Below are 26026 nucleotides of genomic sequence, written 5' to 3' on the forward strand. Positions count from 1 at the left end.
CTTTTTGATCGTTCTTAATTTATCAAGCCTGCGAGGTTGTCACAAATACTTCCAACAACACACTTTGAAAACACTAATCGTTTCTGAATACCCAAACCTTTCAAAAGTAAACAGCTTGTTTAGGCAGGTGTTTCTGTCAACAAAAACCTTTCTGTTTTTGCTCACACGGGCAAAACTTAAGCCTTCTGTCACAGTGCCAGTTTACTTGGACTAAGTTTTACTGAAGAAGCGATTTTATAACACTTCAACCTGCCGCAATTTGACTTCAATGGAGCAGCTCCGATCTTATTTCCACTGCTTATCACGCTCGACTGAACTATGACATCAGCACACACCCAGCACCAGGTATTCTCATTTTTATTTACACGCGCGCAACAATTTTCTCTCAGCAGCGCTTTGGCACTGCGACACAAGATAAGTATCGCGAAAAGCACGACAGTGATCGCAAGTTTTGATGTTCGTGCTCCCTCTACCGACCGGTAAAACGAGATTTATGAACTGCTAGATGAGTATGCGCTGCATTGAAAAGCAGAACAACGCAATTTGGAACTTGAGCCGAACAGGGAGTGGAATACAAACTGTAAAACAACAACTAGCGTGCAGAAAAAAGTCAATCGCATCACGCAAAAGGGAAGTAAGGATAAATACAAAGTACTGTTGGAAGCATTTACAAGATGTACTGTACACGAGTAAGGGTGACGCCTATGAGGCCTGAGTAAGGGTCTCTTGGGGCCTTCGTTACACCTATTTACAGTATCACCAACGTGGGGAAAGAACTAGTGGGTTTGAAGTCACACTATATTACGGGCGCGTGCTTATTCCCAGTTAAATCTGTACACTTGGGCAAAGTTAGGATCTTTGTACACGACAGAAGACAATAGGAACAGACCACATATCAAGTCTTAAATTAGTTTTCCATCCGTAAGAGGTTGTTTTATTATGTAAACTGAAATTCGTTTTGTCATGTTACAAACAGAAAGCAGAATTGAAAAGTTCTATAAAAACTGCTTTAATCTCAAATTGAAACAAAGACTGACGTCTATTTCATCTCATATTTTAAAGTGGGATAAAAAACTTATCGTGAAAAATTAGGGTGACAAAGATTAAAGAAACTACAATCATCAGAAAATACACTTGTTGTACTTAAGGAACAGTGTGCAGCACCATACAGACACTTTGAAAAGCGTTTTTTATGGTCGCCAAGGCAACGCACACATGGCAAACGTCGTCAAAATTGACGTGAATTGGTGTACGCGTTGTCGTGGCAACAGAAAAAGGTAAGCAAGACAAATACGTATATACCGCGCATCTTTCGTTTAACCAATTGTGTTGTTTACTTGTCGAATTTTGGCAAAGCAACAATGATCAATAAAAGCACACAGCAAAGGCACAAAAACCAAAAAAGATATGTTTTGATGTTTAGACAAGGCCCGCGGAGGCACAAAGATCATTAAGAACAAATGCACCTCTGTAAAAATTTCACTACACGAAAATCAACAATTTCGAAATTTAAATTGACAAAATTTTGAACTTTTGTACGAGGCCCATAAACGAAACACTTTTGTAGATATTTTACAATTAAATACAAGTTAAATACCGAAACGACGTAAAACAGAAATATTGGTTGAAACTTTCGGGGGCAAAAAATATGTTTTTTTTTACATATTAGCAGTTCATCGCAAAAATATTAAATATTTCGTTTTGTACATAGTTTTCACAACGGTTAGTGCAATCTGTACATAGAAAAATAAGGTACATTCATTGTGAGAGATTGCCACTTTTTGATCAAGTGGAATAGAATTCATTCGAAAACGAGGCTATGGGATATTTTATGGACACAGAAGTCGTTTTATGGTTAACTTAGCGCATTTCGCTTTTAACCAGTTAACCTGTAAACCAATAGCGTGCATTTGGTTAAAACAGTCCTAAATGACACAGTAAATAAAGTTGTAAAAATGACCGAGACTGAATGTTTACGAATAACATTATTTAAAATCGAATTATACGTAGTAATTTTTCAAGATATGTTCTTAGGATGCAAGCAAATTTAATTTTTAATATTTTAGAAGATAGTTAAGAAAGAGCACGCTTTCAGACTGATTGAATACATAACCTAAACGGTTGTAAGATTTTAGAGGATGGCATTTAGAAATCACGTATTTAGTGTTTAACATTGTTGGTTATATTTAGCACCTCGTATTTTGAAACCTGTATAGCCTAGAATCCCTAGATGGAATAAAATGAATGAGGAATTTAAATGGGTAAATGGTCCAGCACCCTAAATGGACGTTGATGAAAGAATACTATAAATTGAACAATATATTTTTGAGTAAGTTACTGAAGATGCAAATGGCTGAAACAAATATACATTTATAACTTTTGTGGATGATTGTAAAATTTACAATCTAACCGTCTATCAAACAATTTTGTTTGGTGAACATAATACATATCTGTGGCCCTTTGGTTAATTATTTATGACACCGTAAATGTTAATTTCCTATTGTGCAAGTCAAATCTGAAAACAACAACGGTTTTTCATGGCTGGTGGTGTTTCTGGGAGCAGAGGCATAAAGGCACGTTTTAATCCGATTTCAATTGATTTCGAATCAGAAATTAGCCGCAAATGTTGTCGTGAAGCACAAATGCGCGGCCTTGAGAGAAGATCTGATAAGCCAAGCGGTAAACATTGGTGGTAAGCAAAATATGCACCGTACGCTACGGACTTATAATCACTGATTACATAAAACACAAATACAGGTGGTTTTAAAACCGCGCGCGCTCGTCTATAGGTCATTCGGTATTTGTTCAACAAAAAACATTTTTTCGCAGATTAAGGCCAAAACGTGTCCCGATTTTGACTCACATTATGATAGGTTGCAATACGCAAGCTATGGTGCGCAATTTGAGGTAGAATTGGCCGCCTAGGTGTGGACTCAGTGGCCCAGTGTAAGTTCAAACGGCAGGCGAAAGGGGTAAGGATTGACATTGTAGCCAAAAATATATATACGTTGTTTTCGGGAATTTTGCCTGACAATGGCAAAGGCGTTTTTATGGCCCCCAAGTAAAAAAAAACAAGACAAATTTAATGTTTAGACAAACACCTCAACCGGTTCGTACAATTGAGGTTTGTGTATAAACGCAACAGAACGGGTCGGTTTCTAACAAGGGTGGCGGCTTTTAAAAGTCACAGACACGTTAAAAAGCGAAACACGTAAACAAACTTTAGAATGGTATGAAGGCAGTGCAGTGGGTGAGACCGTTGCTGCTATAAATATCGACATCGAAAGTGTTATTGTTTGACAATATTTTGCTAATTTTGAGTAATCTTTCTTGTCAAACTTGTATACCGTTTTTCTGCAACAAATACGGTCCCTTTAACGGTACTACGTACGTACATAGAGTTTTAACATAAGTTAAAGGAAACTTGTTAGTTATCAGATGGTCTGTGCCATATATGTGTGGGGGGGATTGCTTTAAAATTTAAAATTAGAAAAAAAATTCTTTAACCGCCGTCTTCTGTTGTAAAATCCGCTTCGATATTTTCGCCAAGTCGACACGCGACCGCCGTCACTAGGGCGGCGCCCTTGCCACTTCCGTCGGACGACTGACGAAATGTGACGTCACAGTTGGGGCACAGTTCTGAGACTTTGTCGCTGAGCAAAAATCGGAATCTAGAAACGCAAAAAAAAATATTGTTGTTTTGTTTTCTGAACACAGCACACAAATTATAAAACTAATCAAAATATCTATAAAACAGACTTTAAAACGAAAAATACACACCGAAGGTTAAAAAATGTTTTTAAAATTGGAATCAAGTATACAGGTATAAGCTTCGCAAGCTTACTGTGTTACATTTCCCAGCAGGCTTAAGCAAACATCACATAGCTGACTTGCAGCATTCGAACGTGTTGTACAAACGACCTTACACGTATGTTACATGTTGCTAATCCCTTTCTGCGGTTAAATGTTTTCAAGGACAAGTCTTAAAGTCTAGAAGAGTCAGCGTATTTCAAATCCCCCAGTCAACAAGGTTCAACATACCGCGGGTGCTTCTTGTACACGGTGCCATCCACCCCGACTGTAATCCGAAACCTCGAGGCATCACCAGACCCCAACGCGGGAAGTTTTGTTTCAATATCCCGCGAACGCAGCACAAGCGCTGCGACCCCGGATGCGCAAAGGTTAGCCGCTCGGGTGCTCACGTTCACGCACGCTTCTCGTACAACTGAGCGCTCCTCGAGAGTGGTGTTGGCGTAGCCCAGACAGTCAAGGATCTGTGAGCAGGCTTTGAGCTGGTGGGAGCGATCTCTGCAACACAAAAGTTGTTTTAGGTACTGAAGCAGAGGCAAAAACGTGCTCCACAAGAGGCATGAGGAAATAGGAGCGCTCCTGGAGGAAAACAACGGAAGATTTCGTGGTAGTTTGCGGATATTGTAGTGGATTGCGGGCTGGTACAAACTAAACGCTTAGTTACGATAAGCAGCTCTGTTATCAGAACCGATGAAAGAAGTACACAACCACTTGGGGAAAAACACTTTTTTGCAAAGTTTGATTGAAACACTGGAATTTTTTGAATTCACAAACAAATATCGTACAAAAAATACATTTTTGCCATCAATGCCTCAATTTAAACACCCCGCTACAGAGCGTTTGTCAGGAAATAAATTTGGTCAGAGTAAAGTTTTATCGCTCCCTATCTCGCAGTGAGCACAAAAAAACACATGTTGCAAAAAAGTGATATTTTGACGTGCAGTGTAACTCAGAAAACGTTAACAATATCCATCGAACAATTTGTGGACAATTCCGTGCTGGTACGATTTAGTCCCGTTTCTAACCGTTGGTTTGTTGTTTAATTCTCAAACCAATCTGAACTAAAGAAAGCAAAGACACAAAGCAACAAAACATGATATCCGGTTTCCTATGTCCAAACATGATCAGTTTTGTCGCCCCACAACAGAACAACACATGCTCTTTGTGAGGCAAGTTTGTGTAGTCAGACATTACTACTGTTTATGAAATCTCCAAGGGGAAAGGGTATGATTTCATCTGGATAAGGTTGTTTTTTAACAGTCAACGTCTTATTGCAGATTTAACACAGGTCCCCCCAAAAAATGCACGACAAAAACATTTTCGTTTAGTTTGAATATGTTGAGAAACTTTGACCTAATTACACAATGTGTAAAACTTGTGCCAACAGTTATAAAGTATGCGTTCAGCTCAAAAACTGACTCATATCACTATCAGATACATAGGCCAATGCATTGCAGCAGACACAATGATTTAAAGTGATATGCATCAACATATTCCTGGAAAAGGCAAGGTGACATCGGTTTAACCATTTACAAATAGTTTCTTATCTGAAACATGTGATTAGGTATTCAATAATTTAAAACTCCTATGCTTTATGAGTCGAAAACAGGTTGTTTTATTGCCTACCTACTGGGTAAATATCAAATTTTTTAATATTGGACTCGTATGAAGGAAGGTTTTGCAACTTGGTTCTGGCGATGTTTGCATTTGCGCTACTGGCTGGTTGTTGAACACCATCGAAATACGTCACACAGTCTTGTCATATGCCCAACATACATATAGAGAAATGAAGGCAACTTTTGTTTGACACAAACAGCTCGTGTCTACAGAGCAAGCCAATGCTGTATTTACCGAGCCACAAACTCAATTGACTTTTCCAACCAGACTGGGTAACTCTTTAACAGAGCGTAGTGTCTGACAATGAAAGACATTTTCTGCATTAATATAGCATTAAGTCAAGGTGTATCGACTAATCAGAAAATAGAGGCATGATGAAAATGGTAAAACTAGTGATATACAGATATTCGACAAACCAGCCAACTGAATTTGACCTAGTTTAACGAATTATTTGTGACTTTATTCTTTAGACGTAAACACATACTGGCGTTACTACGACAAGCAAGTTGTGTAGCATTTCTGGATAAAATTTGCGGGTTTTCAGGCATTATTGGCTGTCGTTGCCTGTCTGTAAATGAATAACCGACCTATTGTCTGCAACAGACAAAGAATAATGCTTTGAAAACCATACTATAGTTGACGCAGAAGTTAGTTATTGTGCACTATGAAAGACCCTGTAGTACAAAGTTTTTAAAAAGAGACGTTTTTACGTTTGCGGTTGTGTTTGTAAAAGATTCGGATTTGCATCGCAACAATTTATTCGGTCAAAACTGAATCTTTATAGAAATAGCTAATTCACCAAATTCCACACTCTTTTCTGTGTAGTTTATGGCTTTTGCAATCGACTTCCTACCATGTAAATATACGGACAGGTTGCCCAACACAGCAACAAATTTGTGACAAATGAGCTATATTTCCTGCTTTTTGCTATCACAAATTGAAATCCAATTGAATTGGGGACAAGCAAAAAGGGCAGACAGTGACAAGTCTTACATTCCCACATAGGTAAAACCTAAATTAGGAGTTACGTACATCTTGACACCGTAGTGGTAATATCTATGCACTTTGGTTGATAGCTTTAAACCAGGGGTGTGCAACCTTTGTCACTGTGGGGCCAAATACAATTGCCAAGATTAGATCGCAGGCCGCAAGGTGATTATAACACAAGGTGATTTTACTTTGTTGCGTACCCAAATGCTTAACTACAAGTAGCGAAATTTCTAACCACATATTGCAAGGTCGCAGAAAAAAAGGACCGGGCGCATTGATATGCTCAAAAATGTAGAATAAGTGGACTTGTTTGCCAGTATATTAGATATTTTCTGAGTCTCTGCGGGCCGCACAACCTTAATCGACGGGCCGCATTTGGCCCGTGGGCTGCAGGTTGCACACCCCTGCTTTAAACGATTGTATACAATAAATGGGCTCAAGCAGTAAATGGAAATTCATGAAAAAATAGTACTTACGCTTCTATTTGTGTAACAAATGCAGTGAGGAATTTTCCTTTAGTTTTTAAGATGTCTGTGGCAACTCCACCAAACAATCCAGCTTGTCGGACAAGATTAAGTAGAAGATATCTCACCACTTCACCCATATACATGCCACTGATCATTTTCTCAAATCTAGAATTGTTTTGCATGTTACATTATGTTGCATAGAAACTACACACCACTTTGCCATGCAGCAAGCCTGTAAAAGCAATATTTGGCGGATAAAAATGGCATGGCTTAAACACTTCAATAATACCATACAAAACACAGTGTTGCATGCTACAGTCCAGTTCTGCTTTGCATAAGGTATATATTGTTTAAGTTTATAGTTGGGTAGATTTTATAATCCATACAATGTACACATGAAATATGGGCTACCAAAATCCTGATAAATTACAATTCAGTGCAATAACTGGTTTATAATCTTCAAGTGCATTAAAGGCATTTATATAATTATTGGCTAATTTAGTATCTATCCTGTACAAATATGAAGATATGGCCTTTAAAATCAATGTATCGATCATACATCATGCATCCAGGGTTGATGGATTCCTTGTCCACCACTCGATCGCAATCAGTTCTTATCGATTCCAGGCTGCCATTTTCACCGAAACCACCCCATTCTGTGTTAATGCACATTCTACCATTGCCCGCCAATCTTTGCTCTTCTTTCAAAGTCTTAATATCTGCTTCACTCTCCATGTAGCATGCATTGCTCCCAGTTCCTTGAATAAAAAACAAAAATGGCCTTGTTTATTTTTGTACCATGATTTTGTGGCTTTTTCTCTGCATTTTCATTAAGTTTCAAACAGGCCACTTGAAGTTTGGAGTGCGTGCAAACATGTAATTTAACACTAAATGCCACTAACCCACAATCATTCCGATGGTACAATCATGATCCGTGTAAGCACATGTCATCATTGTGCCAACTGTGTCATTAATAACCGCTTTAACTTTCACGCTGTATGTTAAGTGGCTTTGCAGCTTTCTGCGCTCCAAGGCTTCATGCAGCAGACCAGCTAGGTCTTTTCCCACCACACCAGTAGCATTAAAGCCTTTCGTCCATCTCAGCAAAAAACTCTGTAATCAAGGAATTTAAAAATGGGATATAGTTTTTTAAATAAACTAAAGATTCTTTTTCAAATCAAGGAAATATCTATTATTGTGTTTCATATTTTGCACTGATGTTAACCACGTTAAATCATTAGCATTGATAGGCATTAACAACACCACAGAAAAACAAACCACTTTTTAACTCTAACAAATTATTTTTGACAAAAAATAATTCGTACATTATCCAGTCCGTTCTGAACACAAGGAAAAGAAAAAGTAAATCCCAGAGGCAAGGAAGCATCAGCAAGGTTATGTCTGGTCAAAAAATCCTCAATGCATTCAGCGATGTGATCAAATAACTGCAAAGAAAGAAATAAAATATGCGTCCAGGTAAAAAAGTCTGACAACACCAGGGTTACAATTTCACAGATTACAAAATTACAGCCTGGTACAATATACATTACACTCACAGCTTAGTGACCACCCTCAAAGACTAAATCTTAACATGTCACAGACCAGTAGTGTTAAAAATATTACCTCTTCTCCAGTGGACCGCATAGTTGTTTCTGGTACCATATAAACTTGACTGTCAACCTCAACCCTGTCATCTGACTTTTCTGGTAGTTTTACTCGTAAAACACGAAAATTTGTGCCACCGAGATCAAGTGCAAGAAAATCACCACATTCTACACAAAAATAGACTTTAATAGGTGCAAAAATGTAGAAATATACACTGTCCTCAGGCAACATACCTTTGCCATTTGGGATTCCTCGCACAAAGGAGGGTAACATTTTAAGAGAAGATTTTTTGCCATGAAGTCCATTAAAAAGGTTTTGGGTCATTTGGTCTCTAACATATTCCAATTGTTCATTGCTTAATTTATATGATGACAAAACTTCGTCAATCTGCAGTAACAAATATTTCTTTGTTTAGTATTTTTACCACCAACAAACAACTGTCTACATAATACACATATTTAACAGCAACTAACAGACCAGTTACCTAAAAACAGCTAACTATAATTTACTGACTAACAATTAAAGTAAATTAATTACTTACTTGATTTCTTATAGCAGCTGCATTCGCCATTTCCGAAGTTGTGTATTTAGTAAGGTGAAATTATTCTTTGAAACAAATATTCCTAGTTGTAAATCAGATTTTGCGCACTGCAGCGCGAAGCTCGAAGTACTTAAACGGTCTCAAATCAACCAACCGGTTCAACTTGGGTTGATGACACGTTGATTTCTCCAGAAAGCACTTCGCGCAAGCGTTGCAGATCCAACCTTGTCCTAATTTAAGAGCATTGCCGCAGCAATTAAAAGAAACCAAGAGAAAACACGAGCAGAAGTATTTGAGGTTGGAGTCTCTAAAAAAGAAAAAAAAGGGAGCACACCCCCTTTTAACTCGCGTTGTGATTGGCTGTTCGTGTTGTTACACTTCACTGACTATTCACTGGAAAGAGAGCATCGTTTTTATTTCCTATGTCCGACGACGTACGCGTTATGCAATCCAGTTTGTCAACTTATAAAAGCTCGAAATCGTGTTGGTTTAGCAGGCGGTGGTGGCTTTTTGCAGATTAAAGGCACTTCAGAGCCGTTGGTTGTGGTAAGTTTGCTTCTTATTCAACATTCATGACAATGGGAGTCACCTAATACAGGGGTCCGCAAATAGTGGGTCGCGACCCAAATTTGGGTCGCAAAACGTTCCAGTCTGGGTCGCGAAATATTTTAAATTTCCCAAATACAAGCATCACATCCACAGTATTAATGAATTTCGGCTTTTTTTTCAATCTTTTAATCATTATTGCATTGTTACGTATGACTGCGTAACTATGACATACAGTCATGTAACAATGCAAAAAATTAAGCGCACCTATGCAAGCATGTTTTTTTCTGATTAGCTGTGTTCTCAACACAGAGCCAACAGTTCTCATTTGTTTACCTGTTTTTATGTGACAATAGCATAATGGCAGTCTTAATATTGATATTTAGTTGATTAGTATTTTCCACAGACTTGATGCCTGGGTCGAGAGAATTTAGAGAATTTTTTTTAGTGTCGCGCCAAAAAGTATTTGCGGACCCCTGACCTAACACATGATGTTTTGGTTTTATAGGCTACAATCCTTGCTATATTGGTTTAGGAATCAAAATTGTCGCAAAAAAGTCTGCTTTAAGCTACTGTGTTTTGTCATTGTACAAGTAGAGTCACGTAACAAAACACATTAAAAAAAAGAAAAGCAAAGATATTTTAGCAAATTTTAAAACAAGCAAAAAGCATTGGGATACAACACACCATACCTTCGCGAAGGACCGAAAAAGACGCCGGTCATGAATCGTTTGCGCCATCACGCGACAAACGTTCCAGCAAACGCGTAGTCCTTATCTGGCATTCCAAATCGATCTGTGCTTCCTCATCCAGTTATAAAACGGTAATCGGCATTTCTTTGCACTATTTCACTGCTTGCCGAACCGTTAGCTAATGAAATGTCGACGTTTTATTTTAGGATACATCACTGGCAAATTTGTTTCTGGTAAAAGTATTTCTTTCGTTGAGTATTCTACAGGTGTTACTGTTACGACCTTTTTTTCAAAATGAAAATGTGATTTAAAAAATTTATCAACAATTGTCACTAAAGAGAATATAGCATTAGCCTATAGGCTACCATTACCAAGTTTAGCCATTGTTGGTTTTGTAACGTTACGACATTGCCATATGCTAATGACTGGGCGGAACGGAGGAAGTTTCAAGTAGTGATGCACCGAACCCGCCTAAAAAGGTTCGGGCCGAAACCGAATATTCGGCCACGAGGCCGAATAATTTCGGCCGAATCAGGCCGAACCGAAAAATCCCCGTTTCTATAGATGTTTTCAACTGAACCTTGTGTCGTTGATGCGAGTGAAGTGAATTATGACAAATCAAAATTACTTCCACAATGCGGAAGCTTTACTAAACTTGTAATATTTTGCTGACAACGTGGCTCGTATTTTATAGATACAACTATTAGTTGATTTATGACGTTTTGTATTGGTGAAAATGATAGTTTGGGCATTAATTCCATGCAATTAAAAAGTTCGGTTTCGGCCGAATTTTCAAAAAAGTTCGGGCCGAAACCGAAACATCGGAAAACAGCGTATTTGGCCGAAATGTTTCGGCCAACCGAAGCTTCGGTGCATCACTAGTTTCAAGTATACATCCCAACTGCCGCCGTTGTTTCAAACTCACTCCACGTCGAGGTTACTTTTGGTCGTTCACGGCCCGCCAAAGTTGAACTCACACCAGGTTCGTTGACCTTTAGTCTCGAAGCAGACATTGCAGTTTCCGTTTTTGCTGATGCGGCAATAGTTTATGTATTCTCGGTGCAGAGGCAAACAACAGTGACACACATTTTTGCCGTTGCGGTAAAAATTACAACTGTAAGTTAAATATAAACTAGACGAACAAATGTCTACTCATAGTAATTATATAAGCGACCCCTTGTCCTTGCAAACGCAAACATAGCTTGGTTAGTGCAAAGATTTTTTGCAAAATTATGCACGTATGCAATCGCTGATGTGGCTAAAAATCCAAAAGCATTACGGCATTTGCAAAAAGATTTCTATACGATTGGAAAATGGATAGTAAACTAACAGTGGTTGCAAAAACGCAATCAGAAATAAATAAATAATTTCCCACCGTTCAACTTCAGACTTTGATCTTTGGCCATCTTTTAAAGAATATTACTTACATCAATCAGAAAGGGGACACATAGTTTCGGATTACTTATTGTGTTTGTAACTATTGGCAACGGTATGGTCTTTATTGCAAGGTCTCAGCAAATTACGAAATTTATACACATGTTCCCGTCTGGGGTTAAGAGGAAACCTATGATGAATGTGCAAAAAGTAACAGTAACAATATCCCTATGAGCGTCATTCGCAGTATATGATACTTGCTGGGTCGTATGCGATTCCTTATTATCCAGGTTGCGAAATCGCTCTTAAAATAGCTAGCGATCATTTATCTTTGTGTGATGACGCGGATGTATCTTGCGCACACAAAACCGCGCAAACAAAGCCAATGAAACGAAAACCCTGGCCGGCCGGCGTTTGGTCGTTGTTCAAGTCCTTTGTGTACCCAGAGTGCACAGTCAAAAAGTTGGGAGTCAGCATTTCTGCTTTTCGTAGGGCGTGTAGCGTACCCAGCCAATTGAAGAGCTGTTACACGTTTCAATTGGAATCTGGACCAAGTGCTTGAAAAAACATCTCGCAATCGGCTTGCTGCTGTAGTCAAATACACTGCATGTGCGATGTGCGTGCAATTTGCATGCAAGTTAACAAGTAATATAAAGTGCTGTATACCAGCATGCAGTCCCTTGACAATTTATAACCAGACTATGTCTCGCGGACATTATTTAAACTCATGTTAACACTACCTTTTGTCCACGATCTGAGTTTCTGGGAATTAATTCTTTTTAATTACCCACTGGATTGGCCAAAAAAATATTCAACGAAACAACTTAATCGGGGTCGAGAATTGGGGCTAAATTGGAAAACTGTATTGATTTTACACTGGGATTGTCTGGAGTTTAAATCATTTTATTCATAGTTGTAAAGAAAATGGAACAGAATGTTCGAATTAGGAAAAAATGCCAAATAAGCCCCCAAATGTGTCTGACTGTACCGCAATGTAGGATGAAAAAACGCAACCATACAGTACAAGCGCAGGAAGCTGCTAACAGCTGCAACATCTGTACCATTAAATTACAAAACCCAACTACAAAAAAAAGTTGAACAGAAATAAAAGCCCAAAAGGTCGCCAATTGCGCACGCTCTCCACCAAGACAGCAACTAATTTGTTGAACCACTTCCGTGCAAACGTAGTTGCAATAAATTCCTCTTGGTTTATAGGCAAAGCAGCCCATTCTGCAAAACGCCGAGCAAATGTTTTCTCTTCATTGCGCAACTTAGCATTTTCTTCCAAAGCAGTCACTGAAGCATGATGCAGTCAAGTTCCTATCTACTAGTTTGTTATTTTGCATACATATACACCAAAAAGGACCAATGTTTTTGCTATTACATAACCTCAAAAGCTAAAGAATGAGCCGCATTAGCTTGTTTTGTGGAAAACAAACAAATCGCACACGTCAATAGCCTTTGGGCAACAGTTACATGACGAAAAAATGGCGACCACAGATGCAACTAAATCGTTTATTTCCAGATTAATAGATTCCTTTGCAAGCGTTGAACTTGTGATATGCAATGGTATTCTGTAGCCTCTGGGGCTCAATGGACAGTTTAGAGTGCTCAAATGTCCGACAAACCTTTTTCGACCGCAAAACAGGAGACCGTGCTGATTGCACGTTCTAGTTGTTGACAACCTAAACTTCCCACTGCTGTGACGCTGCTCTACAATAGCGCCTGTTTTGTAAGTGGAATCATCGCCGAACGCAGAACGTTTGTTTGTTACAAAGCTTAAATTCATGACGTTAACACGGGAACATGTGACAACACAATATAAAAAATAACATGTCATTTGAAAATTTTGTCAACGTAATTGTTATTGACAACAAGCTCTTTTCTTTCGATTATTGCAGTACGATTGTGTATTGTATTGCGATAATGTGGCATGAAAAGCACAGGACACAACTGCTAAATCCTGGCGGATGTGAATTTCCTAATACAACAGGAAAATTAAGGGATCATTAGTAACAATACACTGCAGCTGTACATTGTGAAGATATCTGCATTTTAAAGCAGCATTCGTAACAGAATATGGTTGGTATGAGCAAAAACAAAGAGACCTTGCAATTTCCTGATGTTTCCAGCATTGTGCAACAACTAAACTGATGTCAACGGCACTTCGGATGGAAAGAAATTCTCCATTGCTTGTGATAATAAAGATTTGACTTCACCTGTTTTTGCGCGGCAAGCCGAGTTTGAGTTGCCGTCAGCGTGCAGCCCAAACTTCATCATAACAAACCAACATGTTGATCAAAACCGGCGTGCATGTGCGCCGACAGTCACGTAGTCCCATTTTTGGTAAACACATCAAATCTAAGGCATTTTCCACAAAAAATGTGTTTAACCACGGAACCACAGAAGACGCGATAAACAAAGGTGTGGAATGTTAGTGGTAAAATGCGGCTATTGTGCTGTTTAAATACTTAACTTAAAGTTATGGACTGGACGGTAATAAATAACATGTTGTAGGTTTTAGCATTTTTTGATATGACCATAGTCCCGATAGTGTTTAAGGTACGTTCTTTAAGGGGTGGTTACAGCAGTAGAACAAGCGCCGGGTTAACTGCTGTTTATAAACCTCAATAGGCAATTACTGTAGAATTGCCAATTGAACTGGAAACAAAGCCTACAGCTACAGCTAGGTTCATTTGCAATCAACTTGTCAATTTACAGTACCAAGGCTTAATACACCTTTAACCAATGTGGGTTGAACCCACAAAATGTGCTTATCGTGCAGAAATTTAAATCAACATGCATAAACCCGCCTCGTCAATAAGTGACGACACGAAACGCGATCGCTTTACTGCTGTTTCGCGCGGCATACGAACTCGATAAGGTTCACAGGTATAGGTTCGTTTGTCGCCCTGTCATGCTCTGTTTGACGTCGGCGTTTTGTTGAGAAGTGGGTCGAACCCATTGCCCGACTCCAAACAGGCAAGCGCCTTTAAAACAACTCTCGTCAGCACGTTAACACCGGTTTATATGGATTTTGTTGATGTGACAAATTAGGATAGACAGTTTGAATTATGACTTATGACTTATCAAGTGTCAGAAAGGCAGTGTCCACCTTAGCAGTTGTTATTCGGACATACAAATTTAAATCAGTGCTTAGTGAAAACACGTTATACCTCGCACGAAAAGAATAAACCATTTGTCTTTGGTTTCTTCTCTTTATTAACAACAATCTCAACTGTCACCATAATTTCCGCTTTGGAAGGAACCCGAAAATGTTTGATTCTTGTTTTGACTCATTTTAGCACGTTCCGGAACTTTCTCAAATTCTATTCATCAATCGAACAGAGTACCAAACCGATTTTAGCACAAAGCCTTCAATTGAAACACCAATAATTCTTTGGATAAACTTCGTTTTTTATTGTCGTACACCTCAAAGGAAAGATCACAGACAAGTTCGGATCGTTGACAATTGAAATAGACAATAACAAAAAAACAAGCAAAACAAAACAGTACGAAAAAACAAGCATATAATGGCGTTACACGCAGATCAAATATACGAACATTTGCAAACACTTTTACGTATGTTTCTTTTCGTCCTTAACAGCGCAGTTATTTACGCTGTACTAACGGGGAATGTGCTTTGAACAGTTCATTTGCCGGATATCCCAATGTATACAGCAGAGATAACACTAGGACCAACTTTACGCATTGCAGCAAATTTCGACAACAGAAGTGTTTGGACCAATCTTACAATATTTTCAGTTGTTTGTGAAAAGCTACTTGTCATATTTAAATACACTTTGCTACGGTTATATTAGAGGTGCTTAAACACTTTATCCGAACAAACATTACGTTGGCCAAATTCACTGCATTTGTCGACATTTGTTGTAAAATGGCAGAACCAAGGTCAAGACTCAAGATGGTTTCGCACGTTAAAAGGGTGCAGGCTTTGCGGACTTGTTGACCGAGGAAAAGACGGGAAAATTGCGGTTGGACCGCGGGCTTGTACACGAAAAAAACGAAATTTTACGAATCTGCGTGCGGCGAATTAATGGCAGTTGAAGCACGTTAGAACACAAGAAGAAATTGAACATCGCAAAAACATGTACGGTATAACAGCGCCAAGCGATCAAATGGAACTTTTAGATACAAACACTTGATCGGTAGAACAAAAGCAGAGCTTGTATGGTGTTTTGGCTTGTTGATGGCGATGCGAGTTGCCTACCACTGGACCAAAATCTGAATGGCAAACAAGTCAAACAAACATTACACAACGTTTGGCGCCAATCCACAGGAGAACAATATTTTGCTTGGAAGCACTTCGTTTATTTTTATTCCACGCGAAGGAATTTTGGGGGGAAATGCTGAATATTTGCGGCATTTTGCAAACGCCACTCTAGTCAACTTGAACTTGGGAAACGACCACGCGAGATCGCATTTCGAACCACATTCGAGACCTGGGGACGTGTTCCAGCATTGGGTACTTGTGCGGAGTGGACACGGGAAAAACACAAGTGCGATTATCGCGCTCTAGGAACACGTTGATGCGCATCATGGAAAGAAATGGCTGCACGGGAAGAACTTGGCCCACAAAGCGCCACATCTCGAGGTCAGGGTCGAAGGCTTCAACTTCCCATACATTACGTCCTGAGAATGGATTGTCCACGCCTCCAACGGCCCAAAGGAGCCCGTCGTGGCCCTTCACCAAGGCGTGGAAGCCTCGGTCGCACATCATCGGTGCGAAAATCTCCTCCCATGTATCATCTGTCACGTGATAGCGTAGCGTGGTCCCGGTGGTTTCGTAATCGTTGAAGCCTCCAGTGACATAGATACAACCGTCGTGGGCAAGGCCAGCCGCCATGTAGATGCCCTAAACAGAAATAAGATGTCATTAGGATTTCAGATCAATACTGTCTCGTTTGGACGCCAACCAATGTTTTACATCAAGCCGTAAATTACATACAATAAACTTCGAACACCAACCTGAGGTAAATCAGCAATCTTTTCCCAAGAATTTTGTCGTGGGTCGTATCTCTCGCAGGACGCGAGTGCTCCGTGTCTATTACGACCGCCGATAACGTAAATGTAGTCGTTGAGAACACAAGCTACGAAGTCGCCTCTTTCCTCCCCCATGCTGGCAATTGCAATTGTGCTGTCCAAACGCGGGTCATAACGAGTAACAGTGCGACTGCAAGTCAAAGTTTACAGGTTATCGTATATGGTAAATCTTGCTGTGGCTTAATGGTAAATCCTAAACAAAAACTTTGGTGTTGAAGAAATATTATCAGTTCCTACAAGCAAAAACCATAGACTTTCGTTACAAACGAGATTTGGAAAAATGGCAATCACCCGTTACGATGTTTGTTTTTTTCACAACAAAAAGGACATTTCCAATGCCAATGTACATACCTGTAGCAGCTGTCCCTGGTGCGAGTAGAACCCAGCAGGTATAAGAAACCGTTGAAGTCGACAACATTGTGATAAGGATCCCTTATGGGTACATTGCCTTCCGAGTCTGGGTTAACATCTTGGACGCCAACGAAGACATTCTTGGAATAGGAGGGCAGTTTCACCGGATTGGGGGCCAGGACACCATCAACACACGCTCTGTGATACTGGTCAGTACGCAAGTCACTTCTGTCGTGCAGAAGAGGCTGCTCAAAGACACGGTTGTGGTATGTCACCGCGCGCTCGTAATGCTTTTTAAAAGCTGGACCAAAAGATGCAAAAAAGTCGTCTCCGTTGTTGTTATTATTGTTATTGTCAACGTCCATTGCAAGAGCTCGGCAGCATATATCGATGTCTTGCTTTGCGATAAGGGAAAATCGAACTTGGGAAAGAATTCGATCTTGTTCAGGGATCTCGACATCGTCACATTTGCGCCGAAGCCATCGTAAGACCACACGCAAAACCGTCTGTTCGGTTGAGGTGTTTGAAATCCCGTTTCCAAGGTCATTCCGACTGAGACAAGCGACCAGGTCATCGGCCAGAAGCAAGTCCACCTCAGAGTCATCGTGGTCCAGTTCAAGAAAATGTTCGAATGCGTATGAGCGGCAATGAGAAAGAAAGTCGTCCAGAGCGAGGTCGTGGGCCATCATAGTGAGGTAACAGCAGTTTTGCGCGCTGAGGTTGGAAATCAGGTAGGTTTGGCATCGGTTGATGAGTGGCAAAATTTGGTAGAATACTGCGATTTCAAGGAGGTCACAGGCACCGTTAAAGTCCAAAGTGATCTCACCAGTGTACATGAAGTCGATGATTGTGCGGACGTAGAAACTGTCCACATTGTGTAGCACCACTCTGTTGTCCATTGATTCTTTCATTTTGGACGTGAACATCGCCCTGAAGTAGTCGCTGCAAGCAGCTAGCACCACCTTATGTACATCGCACTGCATTTCGTTAGCCACCAGAGTGACGTCACAGCAGCAGTGATGTAATCGAAGATCGTTGAGGGCGCCAAGGCGCTGGCCCAACGAGTCGACCACCGCTTCGGGCCCAGGCGGATCTTCTGCGGTGTTATTGGGGGCGTAAGCCTTCAGCACCTCTTCGACAGGAAAATCACAGATTGCTGTTTGATTTTCAGCACCCTTGCACCCAGATGTATCAGACTTCGGATTAGCGCTCATCAGAACAATTTTGTGTGCCTTGACCACATGCAGCTGGCCTGGTACCTTCACATCGCAGAGAATTCCCACTTTTTGAAACTTGCTCATCTCGTTAAAGAGGTACGAGGCATGGTTGCACTTCTGTTGGTCTTGATTTGAGCCGAACAGCACCATTTTTAGCTTTAGCGAGCTTACTTTTGTTTGCTTTTAGGGCATCTGTAATGTAAGTATTGATTAACAGCTTTTAACATCAAAAGTAATATATTGCTGGTCACAAATGTAAATGGCTAAACGTTTCAAACTAGCCAATCACAAATAAATACGATTTGAAAGCTTGGAATGGTGTCAATCGCCACTCGTCACCACCACTTTATTCTTTGACAGCCCTTCGATATTGCGCAACTACTTTGTTTGATCCTATCTGTGACAACGAAAAACTTAAATTAACTAAACTAAAATACGACAGTAACAATCCAATAAAAAGATAATACAATAGTTAATTGATGTACAGCCAGCATTGGCCTCACTTATACTGTTCAAAGCACCATAAGGTGTCTGTAGGAATTGCCGCTGCCATCGGCGTTCTGCAGTCCTATTCCACATCTAGCACTTTTAACAAAGCGCGCTCGTTTGCCTTCTTTGCCGATTAGTGAGTTCTACGTGACATACGACCTCAAATGAGGCATCCTGTTACCAACCAGCAAAAACCGGCAAAGCGCCGAGTAGCCCAGCTTGGTTTGGAAAGAAGGCAACAGTCGACTGGGACAATGGCGTGCAGAGCGCAGCAATAAAGCGCTAAAACACCAGTTCCCTCTGCTGTCTGCACGGCTCTTGCGTGACCTGCTTATGTGCTGATCACTTTATCACTGATGTCCGAAATTATGGCAGGCTGGGTCATTTAAGTCCATTTAATTTGTTTTGCTGAACCAAAGGGTAACTGAGTGCTAGCGCTTGTTTATCATTCCTGACATTTGAATTTTAATTGCTTTATTTTGCGGATGTTAGCATTTACACAATCCAACCGTTTGCAATTGCACAATCCAAATCCGGTCTACTGTATTTGCACTTGCAGTTTATTGGCTGAACCGACAAAAAACGCCAAGCGCCGAGCAGCCGCTCGCTCGACCACGCGGCCGGCGCGTGGACAGGGCGTGATAGGCGATATTGCCGCTTGTCGGTGAACAGCACCACCTAGCGACAGCGGCTTTGACCTATTTTTATGTTGATCTTCGAACTTCTTTGTTTGCATTTAAATAAGAAGCTTGTCGGTCTAGCGATTTAACGTTCATTTACATAATTATGAGGGCTTGTGAACTGATATTCACGACAACAGATTGCCATGTTGTTCTTAACTTACATGGTAAAATGAAACTAACATGAATTCGGAATTTTATGTGTTTAGTTGTCGCACCACAGTACCAACACATCCGTTTTAATGTTGTTTATTCCTAAAACAACTGCACTTAACACAAAATAGACTACTACTGTAGTTACTGGATCGCTTTATTAGACTTTTTTTAATTGAACGGTGGTTTGTTTCACACCGAGTTTTGCAACTTCTAGCCACAACACTGAGCTTGGGAGGTTTGACATGTCACTTCTGTCTTGTTCTGTAACATCTCCATGCTATTTTCATAAGATAACAGTAAATTTCAACACAACTGCCCACATATTTTACAACCTAAACCTGAAAACTAAAACTGGTGTGACCTGACTGGTAGTAACTTCAACAATGGATCTCAAGGCACTATATAGGCAGTCTTAAACACAAAACAGGGGCTGTATTGCGCCATCAAATCAAAACACGAGAACGTCAGGCAGCCGCATTAAGTAAACGTGGTCAAATTGCTTGGAAAGCCACGCACAGCTTAGTCATATTGCGTCAGGTTTTGGCAACCAATTGAACGCTCAACATGTCGCCTCGCACCGACTATCACGCTGCCACCCAGACGCGAAGCAAGCACGTGCTGTAAGCTATCACGCACCGAGCACGCTGTGCCCGCGTGATCGCCATGTTGTTGTTTAGATTTTCGGACGGTTGAACTCTTTCGGTTCGCGCAGCTTTTTAAGGCAAAAACGAGGTTGCGTTGATTGCTTCATACACCGTTTCAAAAGCGGGGATTGATAACAAACTTTCCAAATTTTTGCTCCCAAACGAATATACTTAAGAAGTATAAAAAGCTTATCAGAAACATATCTAAGCCGTTCGCTTGGCTTGAACAAAATGATAAGACTTACAGTTTAATTCATCCAAATAGGCTAAAACTCGAAAACTTGATTGATATTCAGCTGCATCGCTTTCATTAAAGACAAAAGTTGAAACAATGCCTTCAAACAAGCAGTGTTAACGTAACAATCCCCCAAAGCCCGTCAATGCTGAATGTGGCTTTACACACCTTCATACAAAACAAAGCAATAGGATCACAGCAGAAAACCGTGGTATTCGTTATGCACGGAATTTGCGCTCCACTGCACAACTGTTCAATGCAAATGTTCCCTGCTTGGCAACGCATGGACAGTGCGTGCTAAAGTGCATGCAAGGTGCGTGATTTTCGTGTGACCTTTGTTGGAGAGCTTGTTCAAGTTTCTAACCACAAGTGTTTTTTTTCCATTCCTTCAAGGAATCTGGACTTTCTTGTAACTGGAAGGTCAACATAGTTTTCACCCTTGTAATTTGAAGGTCAACATAACCGACATGAATAAAAAATATTATGTTTGAATACACTGGCAGCGTTTTATCTGATTTAAGCAATAAAACGGGGAACAGTTTGCTGATGCTTTAGAAAACGTGATCTGGGTATTAGTCATACAACTGTGAAGTAATTTGATTTGGAAATGACGTCTGTCAACACAAACATCTGGCTGGAAAGATCTGGAAGGTGCAGTTGTCATTTATACCCTATCATCCCCTTGTTTATCTTGTTGTTGTTGTTGCGAATCGCATTAATTAACCACGGTGTGACACATGACTTGTTTTGCAAGCAGCAGAAGCAGGAAATAACGTTTGCATATGAGATACTGCATCCTGTTGCTCGCGACGCACTGTTTTGGCGAATTATAAAGGTAATAATATGCGCTCAGCAAATAATATTACACTTGTTCACATTCTTAGTGTACTTTCTTTACAGTTAGTTGCCTTTACATCACTGCTTACTGTCTAATCCCATTTTTATTAGTCCAGCAAAGGCTAATATCATGCACCATCTCCACAGATTTACATTATTTTGCTCTTAGCAAAAACAGATTCTAATTGATTGGTGGTATATACCATATTAAAAAAATAGGTAAGTTATGCTATTGTGAATATTTTTTGCCAGATTTAAATGTAAAACCCTGAACGCGTCAGTTTATTGTTAAACCAGTGTAAACCACATCACCATGGCCGTTTATTCCATACGGAGCGTTGATCTGGAATTACATGCAAATGTTTTCCTGCGTTGAATGTTTGGCGTTCGTTATCCTGTAAATATCGCGTTGTGATTGGCCCAAGTTTCATGCAACGTTTGTTGTGTAAATGTGTCCGTGGAACGTTTTTCTTGGTGCAATCGCAATTGTTTGTAACCTACTGCGTCACATTACCGCGTATTGATGCACTATTGTCACTGATTCGCGCCAGTGGGCGCTATAGAGTTTATGGTCAAATAACCTAAGGTCCACAAATCACATACTAACCCAGTAGAGCTGGTTTATAGAAATAAACAAACCACCCCAAAATTCCCAAAGCTTGTGACGATCATGCCATGCGTGGGAAAAAATGCTGTCTTTGATAACTGACAGCCTAACGACGAATTTTTACACAAAACAAATATTTGTTAGTTCAAACTTATAATAAATGCAGTATTGAGCGAAAGGTTTTTAACAACAAATACAGGAACAATCGACAAATACAAGCACAATTGGTTAATAACAACACATGTTTTATTTATCTAACCAAAGCTTCATAAAAATTAGGACGGCCCTTTTGAAATAAATAAGCTTAGTGACATTCCTTGTTTTATGCAGTTCAATGCAATGTCGCCTGTAGTTTGAGTCGCCCAACATACAAGCAAGCAAGAAATTTTATAGATTTGGTCTTCAAATTTGGAAAGATACATAAAGACACCAGTTTTAATTAAAAATGTAAATACACGTTATTTTTGACAAAATCCACAATACAACATTTTTACTTTAAGAAAAAACACAAATTTCAATAGTTCTGTTGGGACTGGTATGTTTTTTATTTTTTAAATACTTAATTAAGTGCCTAAAATGCCATTATTCTTGATTAGTGGGAGGGCATGTAAGTGGTAATATTTTGTGAAACAATATGATTTCGATTAGTTGAAAGCAAACACAAATAATAACACATGAACTGTGTGGCTAAACTCATAACGAAAAAGACCGCCAAAGTTTTTCTGACAGAAAACAAACTTTTTTATAATCCATAGCTCCTGTTGCAACCATTTCATAGAGGCCTTTTGCAGAGCGTTCACTGATAAAGTTTCCAAAGATAATCAAACATCGTAAGAAAAATACAGAAAACAAGGTTTGGGTAACGCAGTGTAAAAAAAGTGCTTCTGATATTGTGGCCTTAATAGGTTTTGTGGCGGATTGCTTTAACCCTAAATTTGGTCCTTTTCTTTTGGAATCATACTACAAAAAACCCAAGCAACCCAGGTCTCAGGTAGAGTATCAACAAACTTGCCTAACAGACCATGAGACGGACATCCATACGATCTCTGGCATTTTCCGATGGTTTTGAGAAGGGATCTAACAGCACTGTCTGGAGTGGGAACAAAGAAACTTGGAGGCACTTTTGACATTTTGGTGCTAACTCCGAACAACATTATGGACTGTGTAACAATACCTGCATCCCTGTACTCATAATTCATACACTTTGAGAAGCAATCTATAAACATTTTTGTTGAGGAATACAAAGACAAGCCAGGAGTAGGACAAATCCCTACACCAGAACCAATGTTTACAACAATGCCCCTTTTCTTTTTCACCATTCGAGGCATGACAAGCTGCGTCATATTTACCACTGATTTAACGTTAACATCTATCATGCTTTCCACTATTCCAGGTTGATTGACAAACTTTAAAAAATGTGTTGGTTCTTTGAAGGCTCCGACATTGTTGATCAGAGTGCCGACATCAAGACCTTCTAATTCTTTTGCAATCTTTGGATAAATATCTCTATGACCAAAATCAACAGCTATTTCCTTTGTTTCAACGTTGAATGTTTCAGATACCTCATTTGCAACTGTATTTACCTTCTCTGGATTTCTGCTAATAATTACAACGTTTTGACCAAGAGCAGCTAATTTTTTGACAAATGCAAGTCCGATTCCATCTGTACCTCCGGTTACAACTGACCATTTGCCGTATTTATGGAAGTCAGGATGAGTTCCCAGGTAATAGACATATATGAAGTTCCAGCATCCCCATAGAAACTTTAGCAGTATGTAAGTAATATATAATTGTACAAATAATTCAAAGCAGAGACATTCAACAAACATCGCCATTTCTGCTTTGATGCTTTTTCTGCTGATAAAAAATACCATAATACTAACACACACCAAATAATTTGAACGCAACATACGGACGAATTTTACAAAAGTATACAATGCTGTTAAAAATTACTAAACCCATCTATCTGACAAAATACAAATGGTCGCACCCTATGACCGCACAGTACCTTTCCGCAACATTGAACTCGGCGCGTAACGGTTGTGAATTGCAAGCCTTTTTGCTGAGCTTGTATGTTCGGCTCTGGTTGCTTCTGCGAAGAAACTCATAACCAAAGCCGAACTCCAACCAACCGTTGCCGTAACTGCGCCTAAGCGTTAGAAGACCTCACGTTGAGCTGGGTCGCTGATTTATCAAATTGCGAATAGTCGCAATGCATTATGACAACACCGCATGCAAAATTGGGAAAAAACGGGATTACAGGGGAAAAATGATGTTTAAAACATCCAAACATTTTTACGCTACAAACAACATCACGTGGATATTCAAAAATCTTCGAAACAGGTGTAAGGTAACACCCATTCATCATTTAATAACCCGGACAAAATTGCAGAATGTTTTTTTTACCAGTAGGAAGTCACGAAATAATGAGATTCCTGTCACTCACTTTATAGCAAACGTTTGTAGGACATGCGAAGAACATGACCCCTGCATGTTTCGTCCATCTTAAACGTAAACTATAACCAGCAGGTCCTATAAATATAGTAAAAAAAATTTTTTTGGCAAGCGAAAACACAAGTTCATTGGTTTATTGTGACTGGTATTTTTTTACAAACTTGAATAGAAATGAAAAATGTTTTAAGTTGCCGAAAATGTCGTTATTCTTGTTTAGTGCTACGGCATTTTAGTGGTAACATTTTGTTAAACAATATGGTCACGGTTAGTTAAAAACACACACAAATAATACACACAACAACCGTGTGGCTAAACTCATATCGGACAAGGCAAATATGACCGCCAAATTCCCACACTTTTCTGACAAAAAACATTTCAAAAGACAACATTTTTCAATCCATAGCTCCTGTTGCAATTAACCGTTTCAGAGTGCTGGCTTTTTGCAGAGCGTTCATTGACCAAGTTTCCACATATAACAAATCACCGTGAGAAAATTATAGTGAAAAAGCTTTGAGTAATGGAGTGTTAAAAAGGTACTTTCGTAATGTGTGTAGGGTGGGGGATTGTCTTTACCTTAAATATGGTCCTTTTCCTTAGGAATCACACTGCAAAAAAACCAAGAAACCCAGGTCTCAGGTAGACTTTCCAAACATTTACCTAACATACCATGTAATGGACTTCCATACGATCTCTGGCATTTTCCGATGGTTTTAAGAGCATAGCTAACAAAGTTGTCAGGAGTTAGAAAATAAAAATTCGGAGGCTGTTTTGACATTTTGGTGCTAACGCCGAACAACATTATGGACTGTGTAACAATACCTGCATCCCTGTACTCATAATTCATACACTTTGAGAAGCAATCTATAAACATTTTTGTTGAGGAATACAAAGACACAAAGGGGGTAGGACAAATCCCAAAACCAGAACCAATGTTTATAACAATGCCTTTTCTTTTTTTCACCATTCGAGGCATGACAAGCTGCGTCATATTTACCACTGATTTAACGTTAACATCTATCATGATTTCCCATATTCCAGGTTGATTGGCAAACTTTAAAAAATGTGTCGGTTCTTTGTAGACTCCGACATTGTTGATCAAAGTGCCGACATCAAGACCTTCTAATTCCTTTGCAATCTTTGGATAAATATCTCTATGACCAAAATCAACAGCTATTTCCTTTGTTTCAACGCCGTATGTTTCAGATACGTCACTTGCAACTGTATTTACTCTCTTCGGGTTTCTGCTAATAATTACAACGTTTTGACCAAGAGCAGCTAATTTTTTGACAAATGCAAGTCCAATTCCATCTGTACCTCCAGTTACAACTGACCATTTGCCGTATTTATGGAAGTCAGGATGAGTTCCCAGGTAATAGACATATATGAAGTTCCAGCATCCCCATAGTACCTTTAGCAGTATGTAAGTAATACATAATTGTACAAATAATTCAAAGCAGAGACATTCAACAAACATCGCCATTTCTGCTTTGATGCTTTTTCTGCTGATAAAAAATACCATAATACTAACACACACCAAATAATTTGAACGCAACATACGGACGAATTTTACAAAAGTATACAATGCTGTTAAAAATTACTAAACCCATCTATCTGACAAAATACAAATGGTCGCACCCTATGACCGCACAGTAC

General features: G+C 39.5%; 2 protein-coding genes and 2 pseudogenes across 2 annotated transcripts; all 4 read right to left on the reverse strand.

Moving 5' to 3' along the window:
* Positions 1 to 341: 341 nt before the first annotated feature.
* Positions 342 to 9304, reverse strand: LOC145232574 (hexokinase-4-like). Its single transcript, XM_080097234.1, has 9 exons — positions 9031 to 9304; positions 8723 to 8876; positions 8508 to 8656; positions 8210 to 8329; positions 7787 to 7997; positions 7444 to 7642; positions 6894 to 7049; positions 4042 to 4308; positions 342 to 3671 (listed from the first exon to the last, which is right to left on the reverse strand). The coding sequence occupies exons 1-9, from the start codon at positions 9058 to 9060 to the stop codon at positions 3503 to 3505; spliced, it is 1455 nt and encodes a 484-aa protein (XP_079953360.1). The 5' UTR covers positions 9061 to 9304; the 3' UTR covers positions 342 to 3502.
* A 5734-nt stretch (positions 9305 to 15038) lies between these two features.
* On the reverse strand, positions 15039 to 19028 carry LOC145232115 (kelch-like protein 36). Its single transcript, XM_080096631.1, has 3 exons — positions 17055 to 19028; positions 16629 to 16833; positions 15039 to 16515 (listed from the first exon to the last, which is right to left on the reverse strand). The coding sequence occupies exons 1-3, from the start codon at positions 18419 to 18421 to the stop codon at positions 16042 to 16044; spliced, it is 2046 nt and encodes a 681-aa protein (XP_079952757.1). The 5' UTR covers positions 18422 to 19028; the 3' UTR covers positions 15039 to 16041.
* A 3424-nt stretch (positions 19029 to 22452) lies between these two features.
* Positions 22453 to 24051, reverse strand: LOC145232132 (very-long-chain 3-oxoacyl-CoA reductase pseudogene; annotated as a pseudogene).
* A 44-nt stretch (positions 24052 to 24095) lies between these two features.
* Positions 24096 to 25949, reverse strand: LOC145232123 (very-long-chain 3-oxoacyl-CoA reductase pseudogene; annotated as a pseudogene).
* Between the last annotated feature and the right edge of the window lie 77 nt (positions 25950 to 26026).

This window comes from Phallusia mammillata, chromosome 1 (assembly GCF_965637545.1).
Source record: "Phallusia mammillata chromosome 1, kaPhaMamm4.hap1.1, whole genome shotgun sequence".
Classification (NCBI taxonomy): Eukaryota; Metazoa; Chordata; class Ascidiacea; order Phlebobranchia; family Ascidiidae; genus Phallusia; species Phallusia mammillata.

Excerpts from the sequence above, each read along its gene's own strand:
- LOC145232115 (XM_080096631.1), bottom strand. The coding sequence starts at position 18,421 with ATGGTGCTGTTCGGCTCAAATCAAGACCAACAGAAGTGCAACCATGCC. Across the intron at positions 16,834-17,054 it reads ACCAGGGACAGCTGCTACAG|TCGCACTGTTACTCGTTATG; the intron begins GTATGTACATTG and ends TTTGACTTGCAG. Across the intron at positions 16,516-16,628 it reads AGATTGCTGATTTACCTCAG|GGCATCTACATGGCGGCTGG; the intron begins GTTGGTGTTCGA and ends ATTTCTGTTTAG.
- LOC145232574 (XM_080097234.1), bottom strand. The coding sequence starts at position 9,060 with ATGGCGAATGCAGCTGCTATAAGAAATCAA. Across the intron at positions 7,050-7,443 it reads ATCAACCCTGGATGCATGAT|ATTTGAGAAAATGATCAGTG; the intron begins GTATGATCGATA and ends AAACAATTCTAG. Across the intron at positions 3,672-4,041 it reads GTGTACAAGAAGCACCCGCG|ATTCCGATTTTTGCTCAGCG; the intron begins GTATGTTGAACC and ends TTGCGTTTCTAG.